Source organism: Pseudophryne corroboree, chromosome 9, assembly GCF_028390025.1.
Source record: "Pseudophryne corroboree isolate aPseCor3 chromosome 9, aPseCor3.hap2, whole genome shotgun sequence".
NCBI lineage: Eukaryota > Metazoa > Chordata > Amphibia > Anura > Myobatrachidae > Pseudophryne > Pseudophryne corroboree.
Window position 1 is genome coordinate 327453651 of NC_086452.1, and position 27184 is coordinate 327480834.

The window sequence follows — 27184 nt, forward strand, 5'->3', positions numbered from 1 at the left end:
AAATAGTTTCTGTTTGAATTTATCTATTTATTTCCATAATCTGTTCATCATTTCTGTTTTTGAATAAAAATGACAGGCATAATTTGCTGTTTATAGGAATCTGTGCGAATGCGCCAGGAGCTAAAGTTGCGGAGAGCGAGCCTGCACCCACCTCCAAGAACAGATACGGTGAGCACACTACAATAGGCACTGGCAGTACTGCGAACAGGGAATGTCTGATGAAATCTTTCCTATGCTGCCACCAGTCCATTATCTTATGGCCACAGCCACCATAACATATATGGAGACCTGGAACTTTTCAGATCACAAATTCACTCCTGCAATTCCAGAATAAATTAAGTATTTTCCCATAAGACAAAGCAAGATATAAGACTGATTGTGGCTGAGTATTCGCAGTAGAATGCACATGCCTGGCAAAATTTTTTGACTCATGGGTTTAGGCTCCCAATGGGAGTGTAGCTAGATTTGTCCTAGTCTTTCAATAAGGAAAGTTACTTGCAAGCAGCATTGAATTTACATCCCAGTTTTAGGAGGGACATGCAGGAGACGTCTCAGTAGAAGATACGCCGCCTGCATATAACTGCGTTCCCAGCACTGAGACCAACGTCACAACCTGGGGTCCAACATTGCGACCATCGGGTGGCCAGTGGTAGGCGCAGCTGGCCAATGGAAGCGGAGGCTCGAGGCCAGGAAGTCTGCGTGGTGACAAGCAGACACTTGTCTCTCTGCTCCCAGAAAATAGGGGGCAACACGCCCCCATTTTTAGGAAGGCAGCCCACCCTCTGCCCCCTCAATGCTGCTGCCTGTCAATTAGGCAGCGGCAGAGGGGAACCACGGGCCTGCGTAGCCTCAGATTATCGATAAACAGGAATCTGTGTGAAGCCACACAACAGCGCATACTGTAACTCAAAATCAGGCCTTGAGACACATGGGTAGTTACCTCTAGGTGCAGTCAACATTTTCCCAATGGTATTTATTTTACTGTTATTCATCATACTTTAAAATGCCCAGATTTATCAAGCCTCGGAGAGTGATAAATTGCACGGTGATAAAGTACCAGACAATCAGCTCCTAACTGTCATTTTTCAAAAACAGCCTGTAACATGGAAGTTAGGAGATGATTGGCATAGAGAAAGCATAGTTAACTTCATGGGGCACTATGTATCGGCTGAGACTGTGATGCCACTTGTACCCTCTTCATTCCCACTTCTCTCCCTCTCCATCCACCACCCCTCTTACCTTACCCTAAACAACAGTGACTGTTGCAGAGTGAGTACTATACCAGTTGCGTAGCATATCTTGTGTGAAATTGCTCTGCGTATCCCAGAAAGTAGATGCATGCATGATTGCCTATGCAGACTTCCAAGACTTTAATTAGCAAAACTGAAAAATCTGAATAAGCAATAACCACATCACCATGTTAGGGTTAATTATTAGGCAATCACACAGCGTGCTTCATGCATTCAATCTCATCCTCTAATGACCAGATATCTTCAACTGACAAAGTCCAGATGGCTATACTAGCAAAGGATTTTGGCAGGCGAGTGAAGTGATGGCTTTGGCAAGGTATAGCTACCATAGGTGCATGGAGCCCATAGCTGAAAGGGGCCCATCTGCCCTGTCAAAGTTATATGTGCTATATACTTTTTTCACCATTGGGTGATACATACTTTTGCCTTGGGGCCTACGCTACATGTAGTTATGCTCCTGAACCTTCTCATTGTAATGTGGTACAGAATGAACTGGAGGGCATTATAATGTTACATAATATGAACTGGGGCACTGTAATGTGGCACTACTATGATTCAGAAAATAAACTAGAACACTATCTATGGGGCAAAAAAATTAACAACTGCTTCAAGATGTGTCCCTCTAGTAGCATTGGGACAGGGGCCCCTTGAAAATGTTGCTGTGGGGCCCACAAAATCCTCACTACGCCCATGGGCTTTGGGTTTGATTACCATAATGCAAACTGAAGACAAGAGATGAGATACAATAGCATAGGGAGAAATAGGTGGTCATATAGAAAACTAAATCAGTGGGGAATTAGAGAAAAATAAAGGCAGACGGGAGAAATGGTAGATTAGGGCCTCTAAGATGTGTTAGTATGGGAGTCAGTGCATTGCAGATAGAAGTACATAAAAAAAAAATAGATTAATAACAGAGGTGACATACTGCTAAATAAGTGGGGATAAAGGGCCTGATTCAGAGATGTACTGTATTGCACAGCCACAGGAACTAATATGCTAATGCTGCAGGAGGCGTTTGTAGGAAAAAGACGCACCCTGCATGCATCGCAGATCCAAGTGTGACAACCAAAGGCGCATCATCGGATCACCATCGCGACCATGTTCACAGCCCTTGGCCATCTGAGTAAGCTGAAGCTCAGACTGGCTGCTAGGAACCCCTTTGCTGTGGCCAGGAAGTCTGCGTTCGAAAAATGCAGACCCTGGTCTCAGCACGCCTACTAAATGCGAGTGACACGCCCTCATTTTGTAGAAAGAGCCTTGTCACAGCCCTAGCTCTGCCCCCCAAATGCCGCAGCATGTCAGTTGTGCTGCAGCTAAGGGGAGACTGCAATTGATCACAGATCCACAAATATTGAACATGTATATAAACCATTGCATCTACGTACATCTCTGAATGTAGTAGTGATAATAATAATAATAATAATAATAATAATAATAATAATAATAATAATATTCAATGTTAAGCACACTCAATATTGAACAATCAAAGGATATACTGTATTAACTCAATTTGCTTCATTGTTATATATAAAATGCTATTAAATTGAGACAATGAGAATTTGGGAAATTGAGGAATATTAAATATAAAGTGCTCACTAACTAATACTGTATCTGAGTGTGGGGAACTTGCACACGCATGTAATGGCTACTGACAGTAAAGCATTGTATCTTTGTGCAGGAGTTCAGCAGTTCAAAAGCTAGAAGTGTGAGAAGCCGGGACGCCTCCCCACACCGAACAGGGGCTCAGGTGAGGGAGTACAGAGAAGTAGTGGAATAACAATTTGGGATATTGAATTGGGGTTGAATTGTCCTTTCTGAAGCTGACCGCACTGATTAAACACATACTATACATTTCAAGTGTAGTAAGCTTCTCACCTCTTTGTATTTAGGTGACTGAAGTGTTATCTTGTATGTTTTATTCTTCCCCCTTATGTAAATTAAGGAAAATAATTTACAATTCGAGCACTCTGTGTCATGGAAAGTATTCAGTCATATCTGATTACAACTTGGTGCCTACATCAGCGACAACCAGCATTCCCAGAGCCTGATCAGATCAGCCCCTCAGATCGGAGTCAAGAACCGTGGACTGGGCTGATAAATCGTACAGGAATCCAGGTGGCTGAATGAGATGTGTACTCATGGGCGAAATATATACCTAGTGCCGTCAAAGAGGTTGGTGAAAAAAGGAAAACTTACAGACTGCCCCTGGAACCATCTGAGTGGTACTCAACACTTAACACTGAATGCAGGAGTTAGGGGCCGGGACCAGTGTTTGAGAACTCAGGAAACGGCACAGCATGTAATACAGTAATCAGTAGCCTGTTTGAAATCCGCTAATGATAGTTCAAACCAACTACCAGAGCAGAGTGCCTGGAGCTTATACCATCAAAGAGGAATTTAGATCCAGTACCCAGTTACCAGCACCTGAAGTGACACACTAGTGGAAACTCAGTACGAACCTCAACACCCAGAGGACCCTCAGAACAACAGCCACCATAACTGAGGCTAAGCATGTGGCCAAGCATAGATAAACTTAAAACCTACTACTAAATTAAAGGGGAGTGGAATAATAATTGATCAAATCAATACATTTCAGTAGCATAGAAACTTATAGTAATAATAATAATTTTATTTATATAGTGTTTCTCCAATAGGACTCATCTGCTTTTTAGATATATTACTATGAACATAGGGCTTCATTCTGGCTTGTATGGAAGTGCACAGCCGCAGGAAAGCATCCGTGCAATTCCATACAAATAAAATGCGTCAGGAGGTGTCTGTAGACATAAATGCACGCCTCCTGCACAATCTGCGAGATCGGAGTGCTGCAGCAGATCACCATCACGACCATCGGTTATGACTTTGCGATGTTAGCAGACCACTGTGAGTCTGCTTAAGCAACTAACAAGATATTCATTGCATAAATAGCTCCGTGTGCTGCTCATCCTGCCCTTTCAAGTACCAGAGGAGGCAGCCACCTAGAGCACACCATATAGGTTACAGTTGGCAGGATAACCAAATCATAGATAAGTAAGAATTAGTGGGAAGTTACAGAAAAAAAGAATAGTACAGTAGACAAATATATTGTGTAAGTGAGGTTGGGAAGAAGGGAACCACTGGAGGGATGGTAGATTAGGGTCTTCATAAAGTGGCAGTATGGAGACACATGGATAGCAGTCAGTGTATTGCAGATAGAAGTGCATAGTTAAGATTAATAAGAGGTGTCATACTACAAAATGAGTGTGGGCAGAAGGCAGTAATAATAACACAGATCTGCGATGATATTAAGCTTTTTTTTTTAAATTCAATCATTTTTATTATAAGTTTTGCAAGGTGAACATATAAACCCACAAAAAGAACCCCATACAGTAGCAAATATGTTGGGACAGATAAGGTACACATGTACAATAAGCAAAGAGGATCGACACCCATACACAAGTGTCATAGAACATACAAAAGAATAGTCATACTATACACATCAGGATATATAAATTGCCCATATACAGTAAATAGATAGGATCAACACGGCAGGGTGGCACCCATAAGCAAATGCCATAGAACATGCAATAGGATAATCACATTATATGCAACACACATTGACAGGTATTAAGGGGTCTATATACTAAGCCTTGGACGGAGATAAAGTACCAGCCAATCTGCTCCTAAGTGCCATTTTTCAAACACAGCCTGTAACATGACAGTTAGGAGCTGATTGGCTGGTACTTTATCTCCATCCACTTTATCTCCATCCAAGGCTTAGTAAATAAACCCTTAAATCACCCGAAGGCGCCATTCAGGTTCACTGTATAAAGATATGAAAGGAGTACATATAGTATAAATTGCTTCCAGAGAAAAGGGAATACACTTTACTCCACCCTTGCCAAACCCAGATAGATGGATTGCACATTCAAAAAGAAAGAAGCATCAAATATAAGATTATCAAAAGCTGACCTAGGATCAGTCGTCAATCCCTCTATCTGCCCAAAATCAACACCTATACAAAATAAAAAGATAAAATAAAATAACACCCAAAGCAAACCACCCCATATGACCTACCCCCAACTTAGGTATACTTGGATCCCTAACAAACCCCTACTAACTATACTATAGCCTACCTAACCCCCCTCCCCCTATCACATTACCTCCACTAAGTAAGCCCAAACTAGCTACCCCCCCCCCCCCCCCCGCCAAAAAATTAAGGAATAAGTTGCGAGGACAAAATACTAATCGCCCATAGCCAGAAAGTACCCGGCTCTCTCAATTATAAGGATATATCAATTCGACAATATACAGTATGAAACAGCACCATCACAAAATCACCATAGGTATTATATAATACACACTGAGTATCAGTCCAGCCAGTCCTCCAGCACATGTAGGATCGCGATGATAGTCACATCCCCAGTCACCCAGGGCCAGGCACAAAAGGAGATAAAGTACTTAAAAGCCAGATGTCGAAACCTCCCGGCTAGCCACGGACACGTAAAACAACACTTAAAATAAATGGGTGAGTGTCAAAAAACTGCAATACAGTCCACAGAAAAATAAAATCCACTTTCAGGAGGTTATTGTCGGAGTCCAGGGATCCATCAGTGGACAGGAATACAGACACAGGAGAAAGCACTCCTTGTACACGGAATGAGTCCAGGAGTGGCTCTGGTAGTAGGGACCAAAAAGATTCCTCCAGAGACCCAGAGATATCAGCTCCCACAGTATCAAATTTAGCAAGGAGTCGTTCGGTAGAGGCATGAATAGCCAGAAGTAGCTGGTGAATAGGGACAGCCATCTTTAGACAGGGTCAGGCAAGGAAGGCGGAAGGCGGTGTCCAAATGGCGGCAGCCGGCACACCACCAAATCTCACCAGCAACTTCAATGGGCACAGTCACTGGAGAAAGCAGGCGAGCAAAGTACAGAAGAGCGCGCGTAGCCAGTAGCAGAGTATCGCCAAAGGAGCACAGATTCTCGGAGCGGCCGAACAGGACTCACAGTGATCAGGCAAGATGGCGCCAAGCTGCAAGCACCACGCCCCAAACACAGCAGCAACAGTCGGATGGCCGAAGGAGAGCAGGCAGCCAGGGTCTTTCACCAAACACAACCGCTAGCAGGGTAGGAACTGCAGGGTAAGTATATAATTGCTGACCATCCCCAGGAGCTGGAGGTAGAGATGCCAACACCAGGAGTGGAGGACCGGCCGCAGAGAGCTTCGTGAAACAAGCAGGGAATCGCCACTTAAAAGTCCCCACACGGAGCCTCCAGTAGTCAGGAGCAGTTCCCCCTCAAATCCAGCGGTGTGACAGGAAAAAATAGTACATATAACAGGATATATTAAGGATGGCAGTGGGACGGAGAGCCGGGCAAACGCTCCCTTACTCTAGTTACTCCAGGCCACGATCCCTGAAGAAGCTCTTTTAACGAATTTATGTGATACGCATAGATTTTTGGCTTCTGAACACGAAAATTACTTCCAATTTTGCATATCACATCACTTTTTCTGCAAAATGTGTATTTATGAGTAAGTCATTTTTTTCATACTCATTAAAGTAATAAATGTATTCTGCCTGCATGAATTCTAAAACATTGTCTTAAATAAATTCAGTCGGTAGTATAGAACGATGCAATTCAGTTCTCGTCATAAAACTTCCCCTCGCCCAGTGCCAGATTAAGGTCCACATGGGCCTGGAGCTGAAATTTACAAAGGGCCTAAACCCCATAATGTCTAAAGGAACATTGCGCACACACATACACAACTACAAGGTGAGCTGGTGAAGATGGAACTAAATACAACAGTTTTGCCCTGTGCCGGCTCATTTTAACCCCTGCCTACAACTACTTATACACACACAGCATTTTTACAGCCCCTGACATTAGAAAGTTAATAAAACATGAACATTTCGGGTGTGTAATGAATATTGTGGAACTTTCGGCATAGACTCTGTACAGACAAGTGATTTCAAAATTTGTAGGCAATGTTAAGGATCCAAATTACAAAGAAATTGTCTGGAAAATACTTAATAGTTACAGAAACCTTGGCTGGAATATGAGTAAAGGTACATTTTTTGAATTCCCATATTGACAATTTCCCAAATAATCTCGGAGACTGCAGTGAAGAACAGGGTGAACGGTTCCACCAAGACCTTAAAGATGTAGAAAGAAGATTCCAGGGTCGTTGGGACATCAACATGATGGCTGACTTCTGCTGATGATACACAGAGACGACACAGAAAAAAAACTTATAAGCGAAATGCGACAAAACGAAATTTGAAGTAAAAAAAAAACAAGATATTAACGATTTCTTCAATAATTATGGTTTTGTTTCTATTATTGTATGATTTTATTGTTATTTTATCATGTAATTGAGACAAAAACACAGTGATATCATCTACACTTCTTCGTATTTCACAATAAATATGTCAAGAAGAATTAAACGTCTTGTTTTTTCTTCAAAATGTATGTAACCCCCTTATAGGTAAATGTGATGTGGTAATTTGTTTTATATACTATTTCTTGATGTACACAGGAGTATAATTAAGAATATAAAAGTATTATTAAAAAATCTTTCAATACCTTACATTTTGCAGACCTGTGAATAGTTAATGTTAGGCACACACAATGTTGGACAATCAGAGTACATACCTTATTCACTCAATTTGCTTAATTTTTATACGCATAATGCTATTAAAATGAGACAGTGAGAATTTGAGGAATTGAGGAATATCAAATATAAAAGTAATTCCCTAAATGATATTGTAGCTGAGTATGAGGAACTTGTTCACGCATTTAATGATTACTGGGATTTAAACATTGTGTCTTTGTGCAGGAGTTCAGCAGTTCAAAAACTAGAAGTGCGAGGAGCCGGGACGCCTCACCACACCGAACAGGGGCTCAGGTGAGGCAGTGGCACAGAGAAGGGGGAGGGGCAGGTATTATTTACCCGGGCACAGGCTTGATGGAGGGTTCCCCATCCAAGTTCTCATCCTCTTTACCTGGCAGCAGCACTTGCAGCTCTTCTCCTCAGCCCAGCATATGCTGCTGTGTGCTGGGCTGCTGTGTGGCCAGGGAGGCACTTAGAGTATTATTGTTCCTATGGTTTTTTCTAAGTGTGCAGGGCCACGCCTCCCATGATTAGGCCACATCCCCTGAAAAGTACCTGAGCATGGCCAAGCCATCTACTGCCCTGGGGTGAGGGAGTGCAAAGAAGAAATATGGGTAACTGAGGATAAATTGTCCTTTCTGTAGTTGACCACCTAAAGATTAAACACATACTTGACATCTCAAAGTGTAGTAAGCTGGGCCTCTCACCTCTCTGTATATAGGTTACTGAATAGCTGTATTTGTATGTTTTATTCTTCTCCTTTATGCAAATATACTGTAGGAAATACTTTATAATTCAAGCATCCTGTGTCATGAAAAGTATTCAGTCATATCTGATAACAATGGGAGGCATTTGATATGCCGGCTGTCGGGATCCCGGCGCTCAGCATACCGACGCCGGGATCCCGACAGCCGACAAACCAACAACTATTCTCCCTCTTGGGGGTCCACGACACCCCTGGAGGGAGAATAAGCGCCACCGCGCCCACAGCGTGGCGGACGTAGTGAGCCCGCAAGGGGCTCTTTTGCACTCACCCCACTGTCGGCATGCCGGCGGTTGGGATCCAGCGCCGGTATGCTGGGCAACGGGATCCCGAGCGCCGGCATAACAACTATGGGCCTAATTCAGATCTGATCACAGCATCAAGTTTGTTAGCTAATGGGCAAAACCATGAGCACTGCAGGGAGGGGGGGGGGGGGGGGGCGAATATAACATGTGCAGAGAGAGTTAGATTTGGGTGGGTTATATTGTTTCTGTGCAGGGTAAATGCAGGCTGCTTTGTTTTTCCACTGCAATTAGATTTCAGTTTGAACACACTACACCCAAATCTAACTCTCTCTGCATATGTTATATCTGCCCCCTCCCCCCTTCATGAAGGGGGGGGGGGGGGGAATGTCAGCTCTCCGATGTTTATTCAATTGCAAACAGTGCTGCAGCCTGTGCGGCTCTCCACGCTGGATGAATCATGTGAATGTTGGGGGTGGGAACTAGCTGCAGAGGCAGAGTCCCAGGCAGACCTCCCATGTGACTTCAGGACATTGCTGGAGGGACGGGTGAGGCTGAGACAGTGACTGTCCTCTGCAGCTGAGCAGCCAGGTGCTGGGGGCATAGTTATTATGGTGTCTTGGTGTAGTAGCATTCACTGTTCTGATGTTTGGGGAGCGGTGTATGCTATGTGTGTGTTTGTGTGTATGATATGTGTGTATATGGTATATGTTGTGTGTATGCTATGTGTGTTTGTGTGTGTGTATATGCTATGTTTGTGTATGCTGTTTGTGTGTGTATATGATGTGTGTATATGCTGAGTGTGTGTGTATGCTGTGTGTGCATGCTATGTGTGTGTTTGTGTGTATATGCTGTGTGTGTGTATATGGTGTGTGTTTGTGTGTATATGCTGTGTGTGTATGCTGTTTATGTGTTTGTATATGCTTTGTGTGTGTTTGTGTGTATATGCTGTGTCTGTGTTTCTGTGTATGATATGTGTGTTTATGCTGTTTGTGTGTATGTATATGCTTTGTGTTTGTGTGTATATGCTGTGTGTGTGTTTCTGTGTATGCTGTTTGTGTGTATATGATGTGCGTGTATGCTTTGTATGTGTTTGTGTATGTTTCTGTGTATATGTGTGTGTATGCTGTTTGTGTGTATATATGCTGTGTGTGTATGCTTTGTGTGTGTGTTTGTATGTTTCTGTGTATATGTGTGTGTATGCTGTTTGTGTGTATATATGCTGTGTGTGTATGCTTTGTGTGTGTGTTTGTATGTTTCTGTGTATATGTGTGTGTATGCTGTTTGTGTGTGTGTATATGCTGTGTGTTCATGCATATGCTGTGTGTGTATGTGTGTGTTTGCATGTATATGCAGTGTGTGTATGCTATGTGCAGAACCCCCTCCCCCCCCCCCCCCCCCATGAAAATCCTGCAGCAGCAATTAGATCTGAATTAGGCCCTATGTCCCTCCATCAGGGACAGACAGCATTCCCAGAGCCAGAGTGGATGAATCAGGATAATGCACTGGGACCAATAGGAGCACAAGATCAAGTTCTGTTTGCGTGTGGTCATAACTAACCTATGACTGGCATTATGCAGACTGAAGACCAGGTGAAAAGAATGAGATGAAACAGGATAGGGAGAAAGTTGGTTATATAGAAAACTGTATCAAAACTAACATCAAAGTCACATAGGATATTATTTGTACAATTAGATTAATGTTGGGATTTATTGATCATATTCTCAATCAATTATAATTTAATATAGCTAGTTCTTCAGACAAATGATAGCTGATATAGGTTATTTACTAACAAGTGTAGTATCCCAGAGCACCCAGTCAGCACTTACTCTTAAATTCATTTGGAGAGGTAATGTTATAAAAAGATATCCTATTAGCTGCTATATATGCTCCTTGGATTGAATTTATATGCAAGTCCAAGCTAATTTTTCTATTAATTACATATGGATGCAGTGCTAATGTTTGCCCATTTTTGTGTGTTTTTTATATATTTATAAAATTTGTTGCAACAATTACTTTTTATTGATCAAACGTAAATGTAATATATGTATTTTACCATATCCAGTCTTTCTAACACTGTATTTACCTTCCTATATTGTTTTATTGGGACTAAATATGGGTGTGGTTCATCAAATCGACAGTGTCTAGGTCGACAATGTTTAGGTCGACCACTATAGGTCGACAGTCACTAGGTCGACATGGATGGAAGGTCGACAGGGTTTCTAGGTCGACATGTGCTAGGTCGACAGGTCTAAAGGTCGACATGAGGATTTTTATTTTTTTTGTGTCGTTTTCTTCGTAGAGTGACCGGGATCCCAAATTAGTGCACCCGCGTCCCCTCGCATGGCTCGCTTCGCTCGCCATGCTTCGGGCATGGTGCCTTCGCTCCGCTACCCGCTTCGCTCGGCACACTTTACCGTTCCAATCGTAGTCCACGTGGATCGTTAAGTATGAAAAATTCAAAAAAAGAAAAAAAAATTGAAAAACTCATGTCGACCTTTAGACCTGTCGACCTAGCACATGTCAACCTAGAAACCCTGTCGACCTTCCATCCATGTCGACCTAGTAACTGTCGACCTATAGTGGTCGACCCTAAACATTGTCGACCTAGACACTGTCGATCTTCAGACCGGATCCCCTAAATATACCCTTTATTCAGCTGTTTGCGGTAAGACTGTCTCATTTCTAGCGCCAGACCTATTACTTCTTTGGTAATTATTTCTTAACTTTTTTTAACATATGTAAGATGATTTGCATAACAATATATAGCAGTCAACAGAAACAACATGACTTACACAAATAATGAACTAGAGTATTGCTTTACTTTACAGGTCTTTAGCAAGACAAAGTGCCGAATGTAATGGCTTGCGAGACGGCCGGAGCGCCGAGACTCCGGCCGAACTCGTTTGTTTGTTTTTTTAAGAAGCAAACGTTTATAAGGCAAAACCTGGTTGGTTTTGTCTTGTAACCGTTTTCTGCTTTAAAAAAACGAATGAGTTTGGTCGGAGTCTCGGAGATCCGGCCGTCTCGCAAGTCATTACATCCGGGCCAAAGACTGTTCAGCCTCCATATAGAAGTACAGTAAATGGCTGCTGTTACAGTCTGCCTACACACTCACAGTCTAACTTACATAAAGTCAGCCAATCATTTTCTTTCTACTTCTGTAAATTAATGGTGGTGATAATAGGATTTTGGTTACCTACCGGTAAATCCTTTTCTCGTAGTCCGTAGAGGATGCTGGGGTCCACATTAGTACCATGGGGTATAGACGGTGTCCACCAGGACCCATTGGCACTTTAAGAGTTTGAGAGTGTGGGCTGGCTCCTCCCTCTATGCCCCTCCTACCAGACTCAGTCTAGAAACTCTGCCCGAGGAGACGGACGTCTTTGAGAGAAGGGTTATACACAGATAGTGGCGAGATTCACGGTATCCGGTCTCCAGGTCGACAACAAAAAGGTCGACACACCTTAGGTTGACACCAATTGGTCGACACACCTTAGGTCGACATTGACAAAAGGTCGACAGGAACAAGGTCGACATGGAAAAAGGTCGACATGAGTTTTTCACAATTTTTTTATTTTTTGGAACCTTTTCATACTTAACGATCCACGTGGGCTACGATTGGAATGGTAATCTGTGCCGAGCGAAGCGGAGCGAAGGCACCATGCCCGAAGCATGTGAGCGAAGCGAGCCATGCGAGGGGACGCGGTGCACTAATTGGGGGTTCCCGGTCACTCTACGAAGAAAACGGACACCAAAAAAACATAAAAGACTCATGTCGACATTTTTTCCATGTCGACCTTGTTCCTGTCGACCTTTTGTCCATGTCGACCTAAGGTGTGTCGACCAATTGGCGTCGACCTAAGGTGTGTCGACCTTTTTGTTGTCGACCTGGAGTCCCAGACCCGAGATTCACACCAGCTCACACATACAAGGCACATCAAGCTAACTAGCTTGAAACTCAGCAATCGCTGAAACATTACTTACCAAGTAACAATGCAGTACTCAACTAAAACAAAGTTGTACTGAACCAAATAACAATAGCAGGAATACAAAGCGCTGGGCGGGCGCCCAGCATCCTCTACGGACTACGATAAAAGGATTTACCGGTAGGTAACCAAAATCCTATTTTCTCTTACGTCCTAGAGGATGCTGGGGTCCACATTAGTACCATGGGGATGTACCAAAGCTCCCAGAACAGGAGGGAGAGCACGGAGGCTCCTGCAGAACTGATTGACCAAACTTCAGGTCCTCAGCGGCCAAAGTATCGAACTTGTAGAACTTTGCAAACGTGTTCGACCCAGACCAAGTTGCTGCTCGGCAAAGTTATAATGCTGAGGCACCCCGGGCAGCCACCCAGGAAGAACCCACTTTACGAGTAGAGTGGGCCTTAACAGACGTAGGACACAGCAATCCTGCCATAGAATACGCATGTTGGATAGTGAACCTGATCCAGCGAGAGATAGTCTGCTTAGAAGTTAGAAGTAGGACACCCCATTTTCTTGGGGTCATACAGGACAAACAGAGAGTCTGATTTTCTGTGACGAGCAGTCCTCCTCACATAGATTTTTAGGGCCCTTACAACATCTAAGGACTTTGATGAAATTGAGGAGTCAGTCGCAACTGGCACCACAATAGGTTGGTTGATATGAAATGCCGACACAACCTTCGGAAGAAACTGCTGACGTGTCCAAAGCTCAGCTCTGTTTTCGTGGAAGATCAAGCATGGGCTTTTACATGACAAAGCCCCTAACTCCGACACACGTCTAGCAGAAGCTAAGGCCAACAAAGTGACAGCCTTCCACGTGAGAAACTTGACCTCAACCTCCTGTAGAGGCTCAAACCAGTCCGACTGGAGGAACTGCAACACCACGTTAAGATCCCAAGGCGCCGTAGGTGGTACAAAGGGAGGCTGGATGTGCAGAACTCCCTTCAAAAAAGTCTGAACCTCGGGGGGGGGGGGGGGGGGGGGGCGTGGCCTGGACGCTGCACTGAGAGGTAGTGCTACACTAGAGCTCCTGCTAATTAAGGGTTGAAACTGCTGGTTGCTTTAGAGCCATACATCTGAACCCACCCTGACTGACTCTACCCACGGCCGTGGGCAGAACCCTGGGCGCGGGGATTCCACCGGGAGGCCTCTGCACCTTTTCTGATACTGAGGCCTATATCAAGATCTGAAGCCGGTGCCTCGAGTTTGAGGTCTGCCTGACTTCGAGCTCCGGGACCGGAGCGCAGCCAGAGCGGGACCCGTGGCGGTGTACCTTCTCACCTGCATTTGACCACATCACTCTCCAGCCTGCCCCAGACCTCCGGACACGCACGGGACAAGGTAAATCTGCTGCTCGCCCCTGAGAGTTGCAACTGCTGTGCGAGCCCCTCTGCTTGTGCACCCGCCGGCGGCCATCTTGAAGCTCGCAGCTAAAGGTGCGGATACCGTCCTGCATGCTCCCACCTCGCAGCACTTCACCCTCATTACCTCCATACGCCTCCCCTCTCACCTCCCTGCATGACTGAGTGCTGCACCCCCTGGGACCCGCACAGCTGGGAGTACGTGCTGTGGTCAACGGCTCGCCGCAGAGACCCCGATCCCCAGCTCAACTTACTCCTCCACTGTACCTGTACACCTGCCCTCCGGTGACCCTGTGCGGTCGGGAATACGCCCTGCGGCTTGGCTGTCCTGCGGCTCCCCCGAGACCCGGGAGTCGCGCCCTTCAGACAGAGAGTCCGTCCGCCGGTGACGCCCGGGCGGTGTAGAGTGCTGGCAATTATTCTCCCCCACCACCTGCCGCTCAAATCCGGGGTGGTATACAACCGCTGGCTCCCTCCCTTACTCCAGTGCTAAGGGGCCACTGTGTCTGGTCCTTATCTACTGCGGCCCTCTCCTGCATGGGAAGAAGGGGTCTGTGCATTGTGCGACACTCACAGAGAGGGGCAGTGCCTGCCTATACAGCTTTGGCCACCTCAGCGTCCACTGGGGCTTAGAAGACAGAGAACACCAGACGATCTTACCCTGCTGTCCCCGAAGAGTTTATCTCCACCCCTGTAGAACTGCTGCTCTGTGTGCCGATTCTTCCCGCTCTAATCTCTACCTATACTTTCAAGCTACCTACTATACGGCCCTGTCGCCCTACACCTGTGAATCCTCCATAATGTGAGTGCTCCTCACTCCTCCCACCGCCACTCATGTTTGCCTGATCAACATGTACATGTTATCAATGTGACTGAGCATTCCTGTTTCATTTCTATTCTCTGACTGGACCCGGCCCTCAAGGTGCGCCTTTTATTGCTTTCTGGATACGTTCCTGCTGACAAGAAATGCCTCCTAAAAAAAATAAAGATCCCATGCATCCTAAAATTTCCTTGTCCCCCCAGAAACCCCTCCAGATTTCCCCTTTGCAAAGTATTTCCTCTCCTCCCGTCACCATACCAGATCCCGCGGGATCTAGTATTCTGGCCTCCACTCTTTCAGTTTCAGGAGTAGATTGTGAATCTGATGTTCCCCTGACCGTCAGATCGCTCTGCCAGATCCTGTCTGCCTTCAAGTCAGAACTCTCTAAAGACCTGACGTCTGCCGTCCGCGAGGTCAAGACCGAGTTGGTAGCGCTGGGGGACAGGACAGATCATTTAGAACGCAAGATGGAAGAACTGGTCGCCTCCCATAGCGACTTGCTCTCATCCCACGATCACCAACAACAAGATCTGGACCAGTTTAAGTCTAAGCTGGCAGATATGGAGGACAGATCGCGATGAAATAACTAGAGATGTGCACTTGAAATTTTTCGGGTTTTGTGTTTTGGTTTTGGGTTCGGTTCCGCGGCCGTGTTTTGGGTTCGACCGCGTTTTGGCAAAACCTCACCGAATTTTTTTTGTCGGATTCGGGTGTGTTTTGGATTCGGGTGTTTTTTTCAAAAAACACTAAAAAACAGCTTAAATCATAGAATTTGGGGGTCATTTTGATCCCAAAGTATTATTAACCTCAAAAACCATAATTTCCACTCATTTTCAGTCTATTCTGAATACCTCACACCTCACAATATTATTTTTAGTCCTAAAATTTGCACCAAGGTCGCTGGATGACTAAGCTAAGCGACCCTAGTGGCCGACACAAACACCTGGCCCATCTAGGAGTGGCACTGCAGTGTCACGCAGGATGGCCCTTCCAAAAAACACTCCCCAAACAGCACATGACGCAAAGAAAAAAAGAGGCGCAATGAGGTAGCTGTGTGAGTAAGCTAAGCGACCCTAGTGGCCGACACAAACACCTGGCCCATCTAGGAGTGGCACTGCAGTGTCACGCAGGATGGCCCTTCCAAAAAACACTCCCCAAACAGCACATGACGCAAAGAAAAAAAGAGGCGCAATGAGGTAGCTGTGTGAGTAAGCTAAGCGACCCTAGTGGCCGACACAAACACCTGGCCCATCTAGGAGTGGCACTGCAGTGTCACGCAGGATGGCCCTTCCAAAAAACACTCCCCAAACAGCACATGACGCAAAGAAAAAAAGAGGCGCAATGAGGTAGCTGTGTGAGTAAGCTAAGCGACCCTAGTGGCCGACACAAACACCTGGCCCATCTAGGAGTGGCACTGCAGTGTCACGCAGGATGGCCCTTCCAAAAAACACTCCCCAAACAGCACATGACGCAAAGAAAAAAAGAGGCGCAATGAGGTAGCTGTGTGAGTAAGATAAGTGACCCTAGTGGCCGACACAAACACCTGGCCCATCTAGGAGTGGCACTGCAGTGTCACGCAGGATGGCCCTTCCAAAAAACACTCCCCAAACAGCACATGACGCAAAGAAAAAAAGAGGTGCAATGAGGTAGCTGTGTGAGTAAGCTAAGCGACCCTAGTGGCCGACACAAACACCTGGCCCATCTAGGAGTGGCACTGCAGTGTCACGCAGGATGGCCCTTCCAAAAAACACTCCCCAAACAGCACATGACGCAAAGAAAAAAAAAAAAAAGCGCAATGAGGTAGCTGTGTGAGTAAGCTAAGCGACCCTAGTGGCCGACACAAACACCGGGCCCATCTAGGAGTGGCACTGCAGTGTCACGCAGGATGGCCCTTCCAAAAAACACTCCCCAAACAGCACATGACGCAAAGAAAAAAAGAGGCGCAATGAGGTAGCTGTGTGAGTAAGATAAGCGACCCTAGTGGCCGACACAAACACCTGGCCCATCTAGGAGTGGCACTGCAGTGTCACGCAGGATGGCCCTTCCAAAAAACACTCCCCAAACAGCACATGACGCAAAGAAAAAAAGAGGCGCAATGAGGTAGCTGTGTAAGTAAGCTAAGCGACCCTAGTGGCCGACACAAACACCTGGCCCATCTAGGAGTGGCACTGCAGTGTCACGCAGGATGGCCCTTCCAAAAAACACTCCCCAAACAGCACATGACGCAAAGAAAAATTAAAGAAAAAAGAGGTGCAAGATGGAATTGTCCTTGGGCCCTCCCACCCACCCTTATGTTGTATAAACAGGACATGCACACTTTAACCAACCCATCATTTCAGTGACAGGGTCTGCCACACGTCTGTGACTGAAATGACGGGTTGGTTTGGACCCCCACCAAAAAAGAAGCAATTAATCTCTCCTTGCACAAACTGGCTCTACAGAGGCAAGATGTCCACCTCATCATCATCCTCCGATATATCACCGTGTACATCCCCCTCCTCACAGATTATCAATTCGTCCCCACTGGAATCCACCATCTCAGCTCCCTGTGTACTTTGTGGAGGCAATTGCTGCTGGTCAATGTCTCCACGGAGGAATTGATTATAATTCATTTTAATGAACATCATCTTCTCCACATTTTCTGGAAGTAACCTCGTACGCCGATTGCTGACAAGGTGAGCGGCGGCACTAAACACTCTTTCGGAGTACACACTTGTGGGAGGGCAACTTAGGTAGAATAAAGCTAGTTTGTGCAAGGGCCTCCAAATTGCCTCTTTTTCCTGCCAGTATAAGTACGGACTGTCTGACGTGCCTACTTGGATGCGGTCACTCATATAATCCTCCACCATTCTTTCAATGGGGAGAGAATCATATGCAGTGACAGTAGACGACATGTCCGTAATCGTTGTCAGGTCCTTCAGTCCGGACCAGATGTCAGCATCAGCAGTCGCTCCAGACTGCCCTGCATCACCGCCAGCGGGTGGGCTCGGAATTCTGAGCCTTTTCCTCGCACCCCCAGTTGCGGGAGAATGTGAAGGAGGAGATGTTGACAGGTCGCGTTCCGCTTGACTTGACAATTTTCTCACCAGCAGGTCTTTGAACCCCAGCAGACTTGTGTCTGCCGGAAAGAGAGATCCAAGGTAGGTTTTAAATCTAGGATCGAGCACGGTGGCCAAAATGTAGTGATCTGATTTCAACAGATTGACCACCCGTGAATCCTTGTTAAGCGAATTAAGGGCTCCATCCACAAGTCCCACATGCCTAGCGGAATCGCTCCGTGTTAGCTCCTCCTTCAATGTCTCCAGCTTCTTCTGCAAAAGCCTGATGAGGGGAATGACCTGACTCAAGCTGGCAGTGTCTGAACTGACTTCACGTGTGGCAAGTTCAAAGGGCAGCAGAACCTTGCACAACGTTGAAATCATTCTCCACTGCGCTTGAGACAGGTGCATTCCACCTCCTATATCGTGCTGAATTGTATAGGCTTGAATGGCCTTTTGCTGCTCCTCCAAACTCTGAAGCATATATAGGGTTGAATTCCACCTCGTTACCACTTCTTGCTTCAGATGATGGCAGGGCAGGTTCAGGCGTTTTTGGTGTTGCTCCAGTCTTCTGTACGTGGTGCCTGTACGCCGAAAGTGTCCCGCAATTCTTCTGGCCACCGACAGCATCTCTTGCACGCCCCTGTCGTTTTTTAAAAAATTCTGCACCACCAAATTCAAGGTATGTGCAAAACATGGGACGTGCTGGAATTTGCCCATATTTAATGCACACACAATATTGCTGGCGTTGTCCGATGCCACAAATCCACAGGAGAGTCCAATTGGGGTAAGCCATTCCGCGATGATCTTCCTCAGTTGCCGTAAGAGGTTTTCAGCTGTGTGCGTATTCTGGAAACCGGTGATACAAAGCGTAGCCTGCCTAGGAAAGAGTTGGCGTTTGCGAGATGCTGCTACTGGTGCCGCCGCTGCTGTTCTTGCGGCGGGAGTCCATACATCTACCCAGTGGGCTGTCACAGTCATATAGTCCTGACCCTGCCCTGCTCCACTTGCCCACATGTCCGTGGTTAAGTGGACATTGGGTACAACTGCATTTTTTAGGACACTGGTGAGTCTTTTTCTGACGTCCGTGTACATTCTCGGTATCGCCTGCCTAGAGAAGTGGAACCTAGATGGTATTTGGTAACGGGGGCACACTACCTCAAGAAATTGTCTAGTTCCCTGTGAACTAACGGCGGATACCGGACGCACGTCTAACACCAACATAGTTGTCAAGGCCTCAGTTATCCGCTTTGCAACAGGATGACTGCTGTGATATTTCATCTTCCTCACAAAGGACTGTTGGACAGTCAATTGCTTGGTGGAAGTAGTAAAAGTGGGCTTACGACTTCCCCTCTGGGATGACCATCGACTCCCAGCAGCAGCAACAGCAGCGCCAGCAGCAGTAGGCGTTACACGCAAGGATGCATCGGAGGAATCCCAGGCAGGAGAGGACTCGTCAGAATTGCCAGTGACATGGCCTGCAGGACTATTGGCATTCCTGGGGAAGGAGGAAATTGACACTGAGGGAGTTGGTGGGGTGGTTTGCGTGAGCTTGGTTACAAGAGGAAGGGATTTACTGGTCAGTGGACTGCTTCCGCTGTCGCCCAAAGTTTTTGAACTTGTCACTGACTTATTATGAATGCGCTGCAGGTGACGTATAAGGGAGGATGTTCCGAGGTGGTTAACGTCCTTACCCCTACTTATTACAGCTTGACAAAGGCAACACACGGCTTGACAAATGTTGTCCGCATTTCTGTTAAAATACTTCCACACCGAAGAGCTGATTTTTTTGGTATTTTCACCAGGCATGTCAACGGCCATATTCCTCCCACGGACAACAGGTGTCTCCCCGGGTGCCTGACTTAAACAAACCACCTCACCATCAGAATCCTCCTTGTCAATTTCCTCCCCAGCGCCAGCAACACCCATATCCTCCTCATCCTGGTGTACTTCAACACTGACATCTTCAATCTGACTATCAGGAACTGGACTGCGGGTGCTCCTTCCAGCACTTGCAGGGGGCGTGCAAATGGTGGAAGGCGCATGCTCTTCACGTCCAGTGTTGGGAAGGTCAGGCATCGCAACCGACACAATTTGACTCTCCTTGTGGATTTGTGATTTCGAAGAACGCACAGTTCTTTGCGGTGCTTTTGCCAGCTTGAGTCTTTTCATTTTTCTAGCGAGAGGCTGAGTGCTTCCATCCTCATGTGAAGCTGAACCACTAGCCATGAACATAGGCCAGGGCCTCAGCCGTTCCTTGCCACTCCGTGTGGTAAATGGCATATTGGCAAGTTTACGCTTCTCCTCCGACAATTTTATTTTAGATTTTTGAGTCCTTTTTTTACTGATATTTGGTGTTTTGGATTTTACATGCTCTGTACTATGACATTGGGCATCGGCCTTGGCAGACGACGTTGCTGGCATTTCATCGTCTCGGCCATGACTAGTGGCAGCAGCTTCAGCACGAGGTGGAAGTCGATCTTGATCTTTCCATAATTTTGGAACCTCAACATTTTTGTTCTCCATATTTTAATAGGCACAACTAAAAGGCACCTCAGGTAAACAATGGAGATGGATGGATACTAGTATACTTATGGATGGACGAGCGACTGCCGACACAGAGGTAGCTACAGCCGTGGACTACCGTACTGTGTCTGCTGCTAATATAGACTGGATGATAATGAGATAAAATTAAAATATATATATATCACACTAGTACTGCAGCCGGACAGGTATATATTATGTAATGACGGACCTGCTGGACACTGTCTGTCAGCACTGCAGACTCCTAAAGTAAGCTACTAGTATCAAGAAGATAGAAAATAAAAATAAACCACGGGTAGGTGGTATACAATTATGGATGGACGAGCGACTGCCGACACAGAGGTAGCTACAGCCGTGGACTACCGTACTGTGTCTGCTGCTAATATAGACTGGATGATAATGAGATAAAATTAAAATATATATATATATCACACTAGTACTGCAGCCGGACAGGTATATATTATGTAATGACGGACCTGCTGGACACTGTCTGTCAGCACTGCAGACTCCTAAAGTAAGCTACTAGTATCAAGAAGATAGAAAAAAAAAAATAAACCACGGGTAGGTGGTATACAATTATGGATGGACGAGCGACTGCCGACACAGAGGTAGCTACAGCCGTGGACTACCGTACTGTGTCTGCTGCTAATATAGACTGGATGATAATGAGATAAAATTAAAAAATATATATATATATCACACTAGTACTGCAGCCGGACAGGTATATATTATGTAATGACGGACCTGCTGGACACTGTCTGTCAGCACTGCAGACTCCTAAAGTAAGCTACTAGTATCAAGAAGATAGAAAAAATAAATAAACCACGGGTAGGTGGTATACAATTATGGATGGACGAGCGACTGCCGACACAGAGGTAGCTACAGCCGTGGACTACCGTACTGTGTCTGCTGCTAATATAGACTGGATGATAATGAGATAAAATTAAAATATATATATATATCACACTAGTACTGCAGCCGGACAGGTATATATTATGTAATGACGGACCTGCTGGACACTGTCTGTCAGCACTGCAGACTCCTAAAGTAAGCTACTAGTATCAAGAAGATAGAAAAAAAAAATAAACCACGGGTAGGTGGTATACAATTATGGATGGACGAGCGACTGCCGACACAGAGGTAGCTACAGCCGTGGACTACCGTACTGTGTCTGCTGCTAATATAGACTGGATGATAATGAGATAAAATTAAAATATATATATATATATCACACTAGTACTGCAGCCGGACAGGTATATATTATGTAATGACGGACCTGCTGGACACTGTCTGTCAGACTCAGCACTGCAGACTCCTAAAGTAAGCTACTAGTATCAAGAAGATAGAAAAAAAAAATAAACCACGGGTAGGTGGTATACAATTATGGATGGACGAGCGACTGCCGACACAGAGGTAGCTACAGCCGTGGACTACCGTACTGTGTCTGCTGCTAATATAGACTGGATGATAATGAGATAAAATTAAAAAAATATATATATATCACACTAGTACTGCAGCCGGACAGGTATATATTATGTAATGACGGACCTGCTGGACACTGTCTGTCAGCACTGCAGACTCCTAAAGTAAGCTACTAGTATCAAGAAGATAGAAAAAAAAAATAAACCACGGGTAGGTGGTATACAATTATGGATGGACGAGCGACTGCCGACACAGAGGTAGCTACAGCCGTGGACTACCGTACTGTGTCTGCTGCTAATATAGACTGGATGATAATGAGATAAAATTAAAATATATATATATATATCACACTAGTACTGCAGCCGGACAGGTATATATTATGTAATGACGGACCTGCTGGACACTGTCTGCAGAATGCGTTTATAAAAACACCACACGATGAGTGTTTAACTTTTTCAGGCAGACAATCACAATATACTGGTGGTCAGCAGACAATCACAATACTGGTGGTCAGTGGTCACTGGTCAGTCACACTGGCAGTGGCACTCTGGCAGCAAAAGTGTGCACTGTACTTAAAATATGTACTCCTGCTATAACTGCTCCCCAGTCTCCCCCACAATTAAGCTGTGTGAGCAGTGAGCACTCAGCAGTCAGATAATGATATACAGTATATGATGCAGCACACTGGGCTGAGCACAGATATGGTATGTGTGACTGTGTCACACTGTGTATCGTTTTTTTTCAGGCAGAGAACGGATTCATTAAACTGGTGGCACTGGTCACTGCCACTGGTCACACTATCAGCAGCAAGTAGTACTCCTCCTATATTATGCTCCCCAAAATTTGTGTCTCTCTCTCTCTAGTACTATTAGTCACTCTAAACGGAGAGGACGCCAGCCACGTCCTCTCCCTATCAATCTCAATGCACGTGTGAAAAATGGCGGCGACGCGCGGCTCCTTATATAGAATCCGAGTCTCGCGATAGAATCCGAGCCTCGCGAGAATCCGACAGTGGGATGATGACGTTCGGGCGCGCTCGGGTTAACCGAGCAAGGCGGGAGGATCCGAGCCTGCTCGGCCCCGTGTAAAAAAAGCTGAAGTTCGGCGGGTTCGGATTCAGAGAAACCGAACCCGCTCATCTCTAGAAATAACATCAAGATCAGGGGCATCCCTGACTCAGTTACCAACTCTGAACTGGAATCCTATGCCATTGCTTTATTCAAGAAGCTCCTTCCCGCAGCGGATTCCACGGAGCTTTTAATAGACCGCATCCATCGCCTTCCTAGACCACGCACCGTTTCACCTGACCTTCCTAAAGACACCCTCCTTCGTGTGCATTTCTTTACTGTTAAGGAACGTATCATGAGGGCCGCTAGAGATTCCAAAAACTCAGATACCCTAGGAGGACTTCAAATATTCCAGGACTTCTCAGCTGTCACTATTGCAAAGAGGCGTGCCCTCACACCTATCACTCTCGCTCTTCGGTCCCATGACATCCAGTATCGCTGGGGATTTCCGGTCAAATTGATAGTTACATACGAAGATTCAACTTACGTCATCTCCTCCCTAGATGCGGGAGTTAAATTGTTGTTAGATTGGGACATAACTGTTCAGAAGTCGTCTGCACCGTCCCGTGCGGCCGCCGTCCGTCAGGAATGGTCGACCATTTGAGCCACTGGATTGCTGTATTGGGTCCTTTCAAGTTTTGTTATCTTTCTCTCAGGTCCACTGAGGTTATAGACCTCTTCCCCTCTACTGAGAGGGGCGGCCTTTTCTAGTATCGTTGTCCATCTAACTAATTGACTCTTATCTAGGCCTATATGTTACGGGTTTACTCTTTCACTTGTTGTTCAACAAATGTTTTCTCTTGTTTTTTTTTGTTTTTTGTTTTTTATTATGCTTGTTAGCGGATATATAGATCTGTTTTGTTTCATTTGGGGCTCTAGTACATTTTGTTGACATTTCCTGTTGACTATATGTTGTAGCCCCATTTACACTCACCTGCTAATTTGTGAGGATTTTCATTACATGTACATGTTTCTGTTCTATTTTGTGATGTTGTATTAGAGTGGCGGTTCCGGCTCCGCCAGCCCGCCTCTACTTTTTTCTGTACTACTGCAAGTTCCTATACCTTTTTCCCCTTCCCTGCAGTAGTCATGAAGGTCCAATATACCGGACCTTTTTTTGTTTCCCTCCTCTGTCCACGGTTTGACCTCCTCTCACCTGCTCCCCACATGCCCCCCTTCCCTTCGAGCTCCAGCCATGGTTCACTCCTCCATTTACAGTTGCATCTTGGTTTTTGGTACATTTGCACTAAATTTGTTCAATATAGATCTCTTCTTCTCATCCCTGATATGTGTTTCCAATGCTGAACCTTCTATCCCTCAATGTCAAGGGACTGAACTCACCTAACAAACGTAGATTAGCCCTCACATTCTTCCACCAACAAAAAGCAGACGTTGTCGCACTGCAAGAAACTCATTTTTCTTCTGTTAACCCTCCTCTTTTTAAGAATAGAACCTTTCCTGTGGGATACTACGCTAATGGTCCGTTTAAAGGGAACGGGGTGGCTGTCCTCTTTAGCAAGAATGTCTCTTTTACCCTCCACTCTCAACTCTCAGACAAAAGTAGCCGATACCTCATTCTTACCGGCCTGTTAGACGACAAGCTTATCACATTAGTATGCCTATATGCCCCTAACTCTAATCAAGTCCCATTTCTGCGTAAATTGTTTCTCACCATACGTAAAACATTTAAGGGCTCCCTGGTTGTTTTAGGTGACCATAATTTGGTTTTAGACTCGAAACTGGACAAATCTCGTCAACCCTCCCAACCTTCTTCATCTGCTCAATCCGGCCCCTCCCTAGCCTTCCGCAATCTACTCACTGAATTCGAACTTTACGATGTATGGAGGACCCATAATCCCACGGAACGAGAATACACATTCCACTCCTTAGTTCACAATTCCTATTCTAGAATAGATTTAATTTTATGTGACAAATGGTCTCTCCAGAGAACTAAGGACGTTGATATCCTACCGATTACCTGGTCTGACCACGCCCCAGTTCTCTGGAAATGGAACCTCCATGACCCCCGCTTGTCAGTGGCGCCTATACCCATATCTCCTAAATAACCCTTTGTCCAAAAAAATTATTCTTGAATCCATTAACTCTTACTTAGCCACTAACTCCCCCCGGGACACCTCTACTATTAACCATTGGTGTGCCTTTAAGGCTGTTACCCGCGGAGCTGCCATCCAAGCAGGTGCCACTCTCAAAAAACAAGCCCTCCATTTACAGACGAAACTGGAAGCTGCATTGCTAGAACTCGAATCCCAAAACATAGCCCATCCCTCTAGAACTCTTAAAAGTGAAATCCCCAATGTTCGTAGTCAACTTCAAAAACTATTTCTCGCTCGTACCCAAGCGGCTTTGAATAGGATGCGACACAAATTCTATCTCCTAGGTAATAAATCTGGGAGAATGTTAGCACGTAAACTGCGAGTTCAGCAAGCCAGGAATAAGATTAAATCTATTTACTCTCCCTCCAAACAGAAGATACTAAACCCTAGAGACATAACGAACCGATTTGCGCAATATTACACCGAACTCTATAACCTATTAACTGACCCTTCAACCTACCACTTCTTCTATTTCCTCTTTTCTGAACAATCTTTCTTTTCCTACTCTCACTCAGGAGCAATTATCTACACTTAATGCCCCATGGTCGGTGGCTGAAGTCTCCGCAGCTATTAAATCCACTACTAGAAACAAGGCCCTAGGCCCAGATGGGTTTGTCACCGACTTCTATGCCACTTTCCAAGATGTTCTTTCCCCCCACCTGACTGCCCTCTTCAATACATTCTCTGACCACGGCTCCCTTCCCCCAGAACTGCTGGAAGCGCGTATTATTACTATTCCCAAACCCGGAAAGGATCCTGCCTATGTACATAACTATCGCCCTATCGCACTGCTTAATTGTGACATCAAACTTTATGCCAAAATGATTGCAACACGTATCAACCAATTTCTTCCATTGCTGGTACACCCGGACCAAACTGGCTTCGTGCCCGGAAGACAAGCGTCAGATAACACGCGTAGGGTCTTCAACCTGATTGACTCACTATCTAAAGATCAGGGCCTTCTCTTGCTGTCCTTAGATGCTGAGAAGGCCTTCGATAGACTGAATTGGACGTACATGCGTGAAGTTCTCCTCCGATTTGGTTTTAGAGATCGTATTCTATTTTAGCATTGTATAGCTCTCCTACGGCCCGAGTGTTCAGCAATGGCTTCCTGTCCGACTCTTTTCCAATCACAAATGGTACCAGACAAGGATGCCCTCTATCTCCTCTAATATTCGTTCTATCAATCGAACCCCTCGCTATTTCAATACGTGACAATCCCCATTTTCCAGCTCTACAATTTGGTTCCTTCCGCCATAAATTAAGTCTTTTTGCAGACGATGTTCTCCTCTTTATCTCTGACCCCACCACAACTCTCCCTCTCTTGCACTCTATTCTAGATGCCTACAGCTTAGCTTCTTACTATAAACTCAACACCACCAAGACAGACGCCCTACCTTTCAACCTCTCCCATTCCCTCCTAACCCTCCAATCCTCCTTTCCATATAATTGGCGGAAACACACGATAAAGTACCTAGGTATCAACATCCCTATCTCCACTCCTGATGTCTTTATTGTCAATTTCTTCCCTCTGATAGAGACGTTAGAGGCCCTAACTAAATCCTGGTCATCCTACAAGGTCTCCTGGCTTGGATGTATGGCCGCATTCAAAATGTCCCTACTACCCAAATTAATGTACCTGTTCCGCACAATCCCATACATCTTCCCAAAAAAGGCCCTCCAGACCTGTTCTTCTGTCATGTCTAAATATGTCTGGTCCTCAAAACCACCCTCGTTGGCTTACTCCAGAATGGTTCTGCCACGAACGTTGGGAGGACTCTGTCTACCCAATATTTTCCTATATCAAGAAGCTTCTCTTCTGGCTTCCCTTAAAAATTATTTTGATGTCCATACTCATTTAGGCTGGGTGGAGCTTGAACAAATTCAAGCACACCCACTCACCCTAGCAGATCTATTTTGCATTCCTAAGATAGTCCGGCCCGCCCTTGTAAATCTCCTTCCTTCCACACAAGCTGCACTACA

At 45.5% G+C, this 27184-nt stretch overlaps 1 protein-coding gene across 1 annotated transcript in view; it reads left to right on the plus strand.

Moving 5' to 3' along the window:
- Window positions 1-27184, plus strand: part of LOC134958811 (TRIO and F-actin-binding protein-like) — a 132467-nt gene that overhangs the window by 56066 nt on the left and 49217 nt on the right. Inside the window, exons 7-9 of the mRNA XM_063941532.1 lie at window positions 97-168; window positions 2929-2997; window positions 8068-8136. Of these exons, the coding sequence (XP_063797602.1) occupies window positions 97-168; window positions 2929-2997; window positions 8068-8136 (210 nt within the window). The remainder of the gene's footprint in view (window positions 1-96; window positions 169-2928; window positions 2998-8067; window positions 8137-27184) is intronic.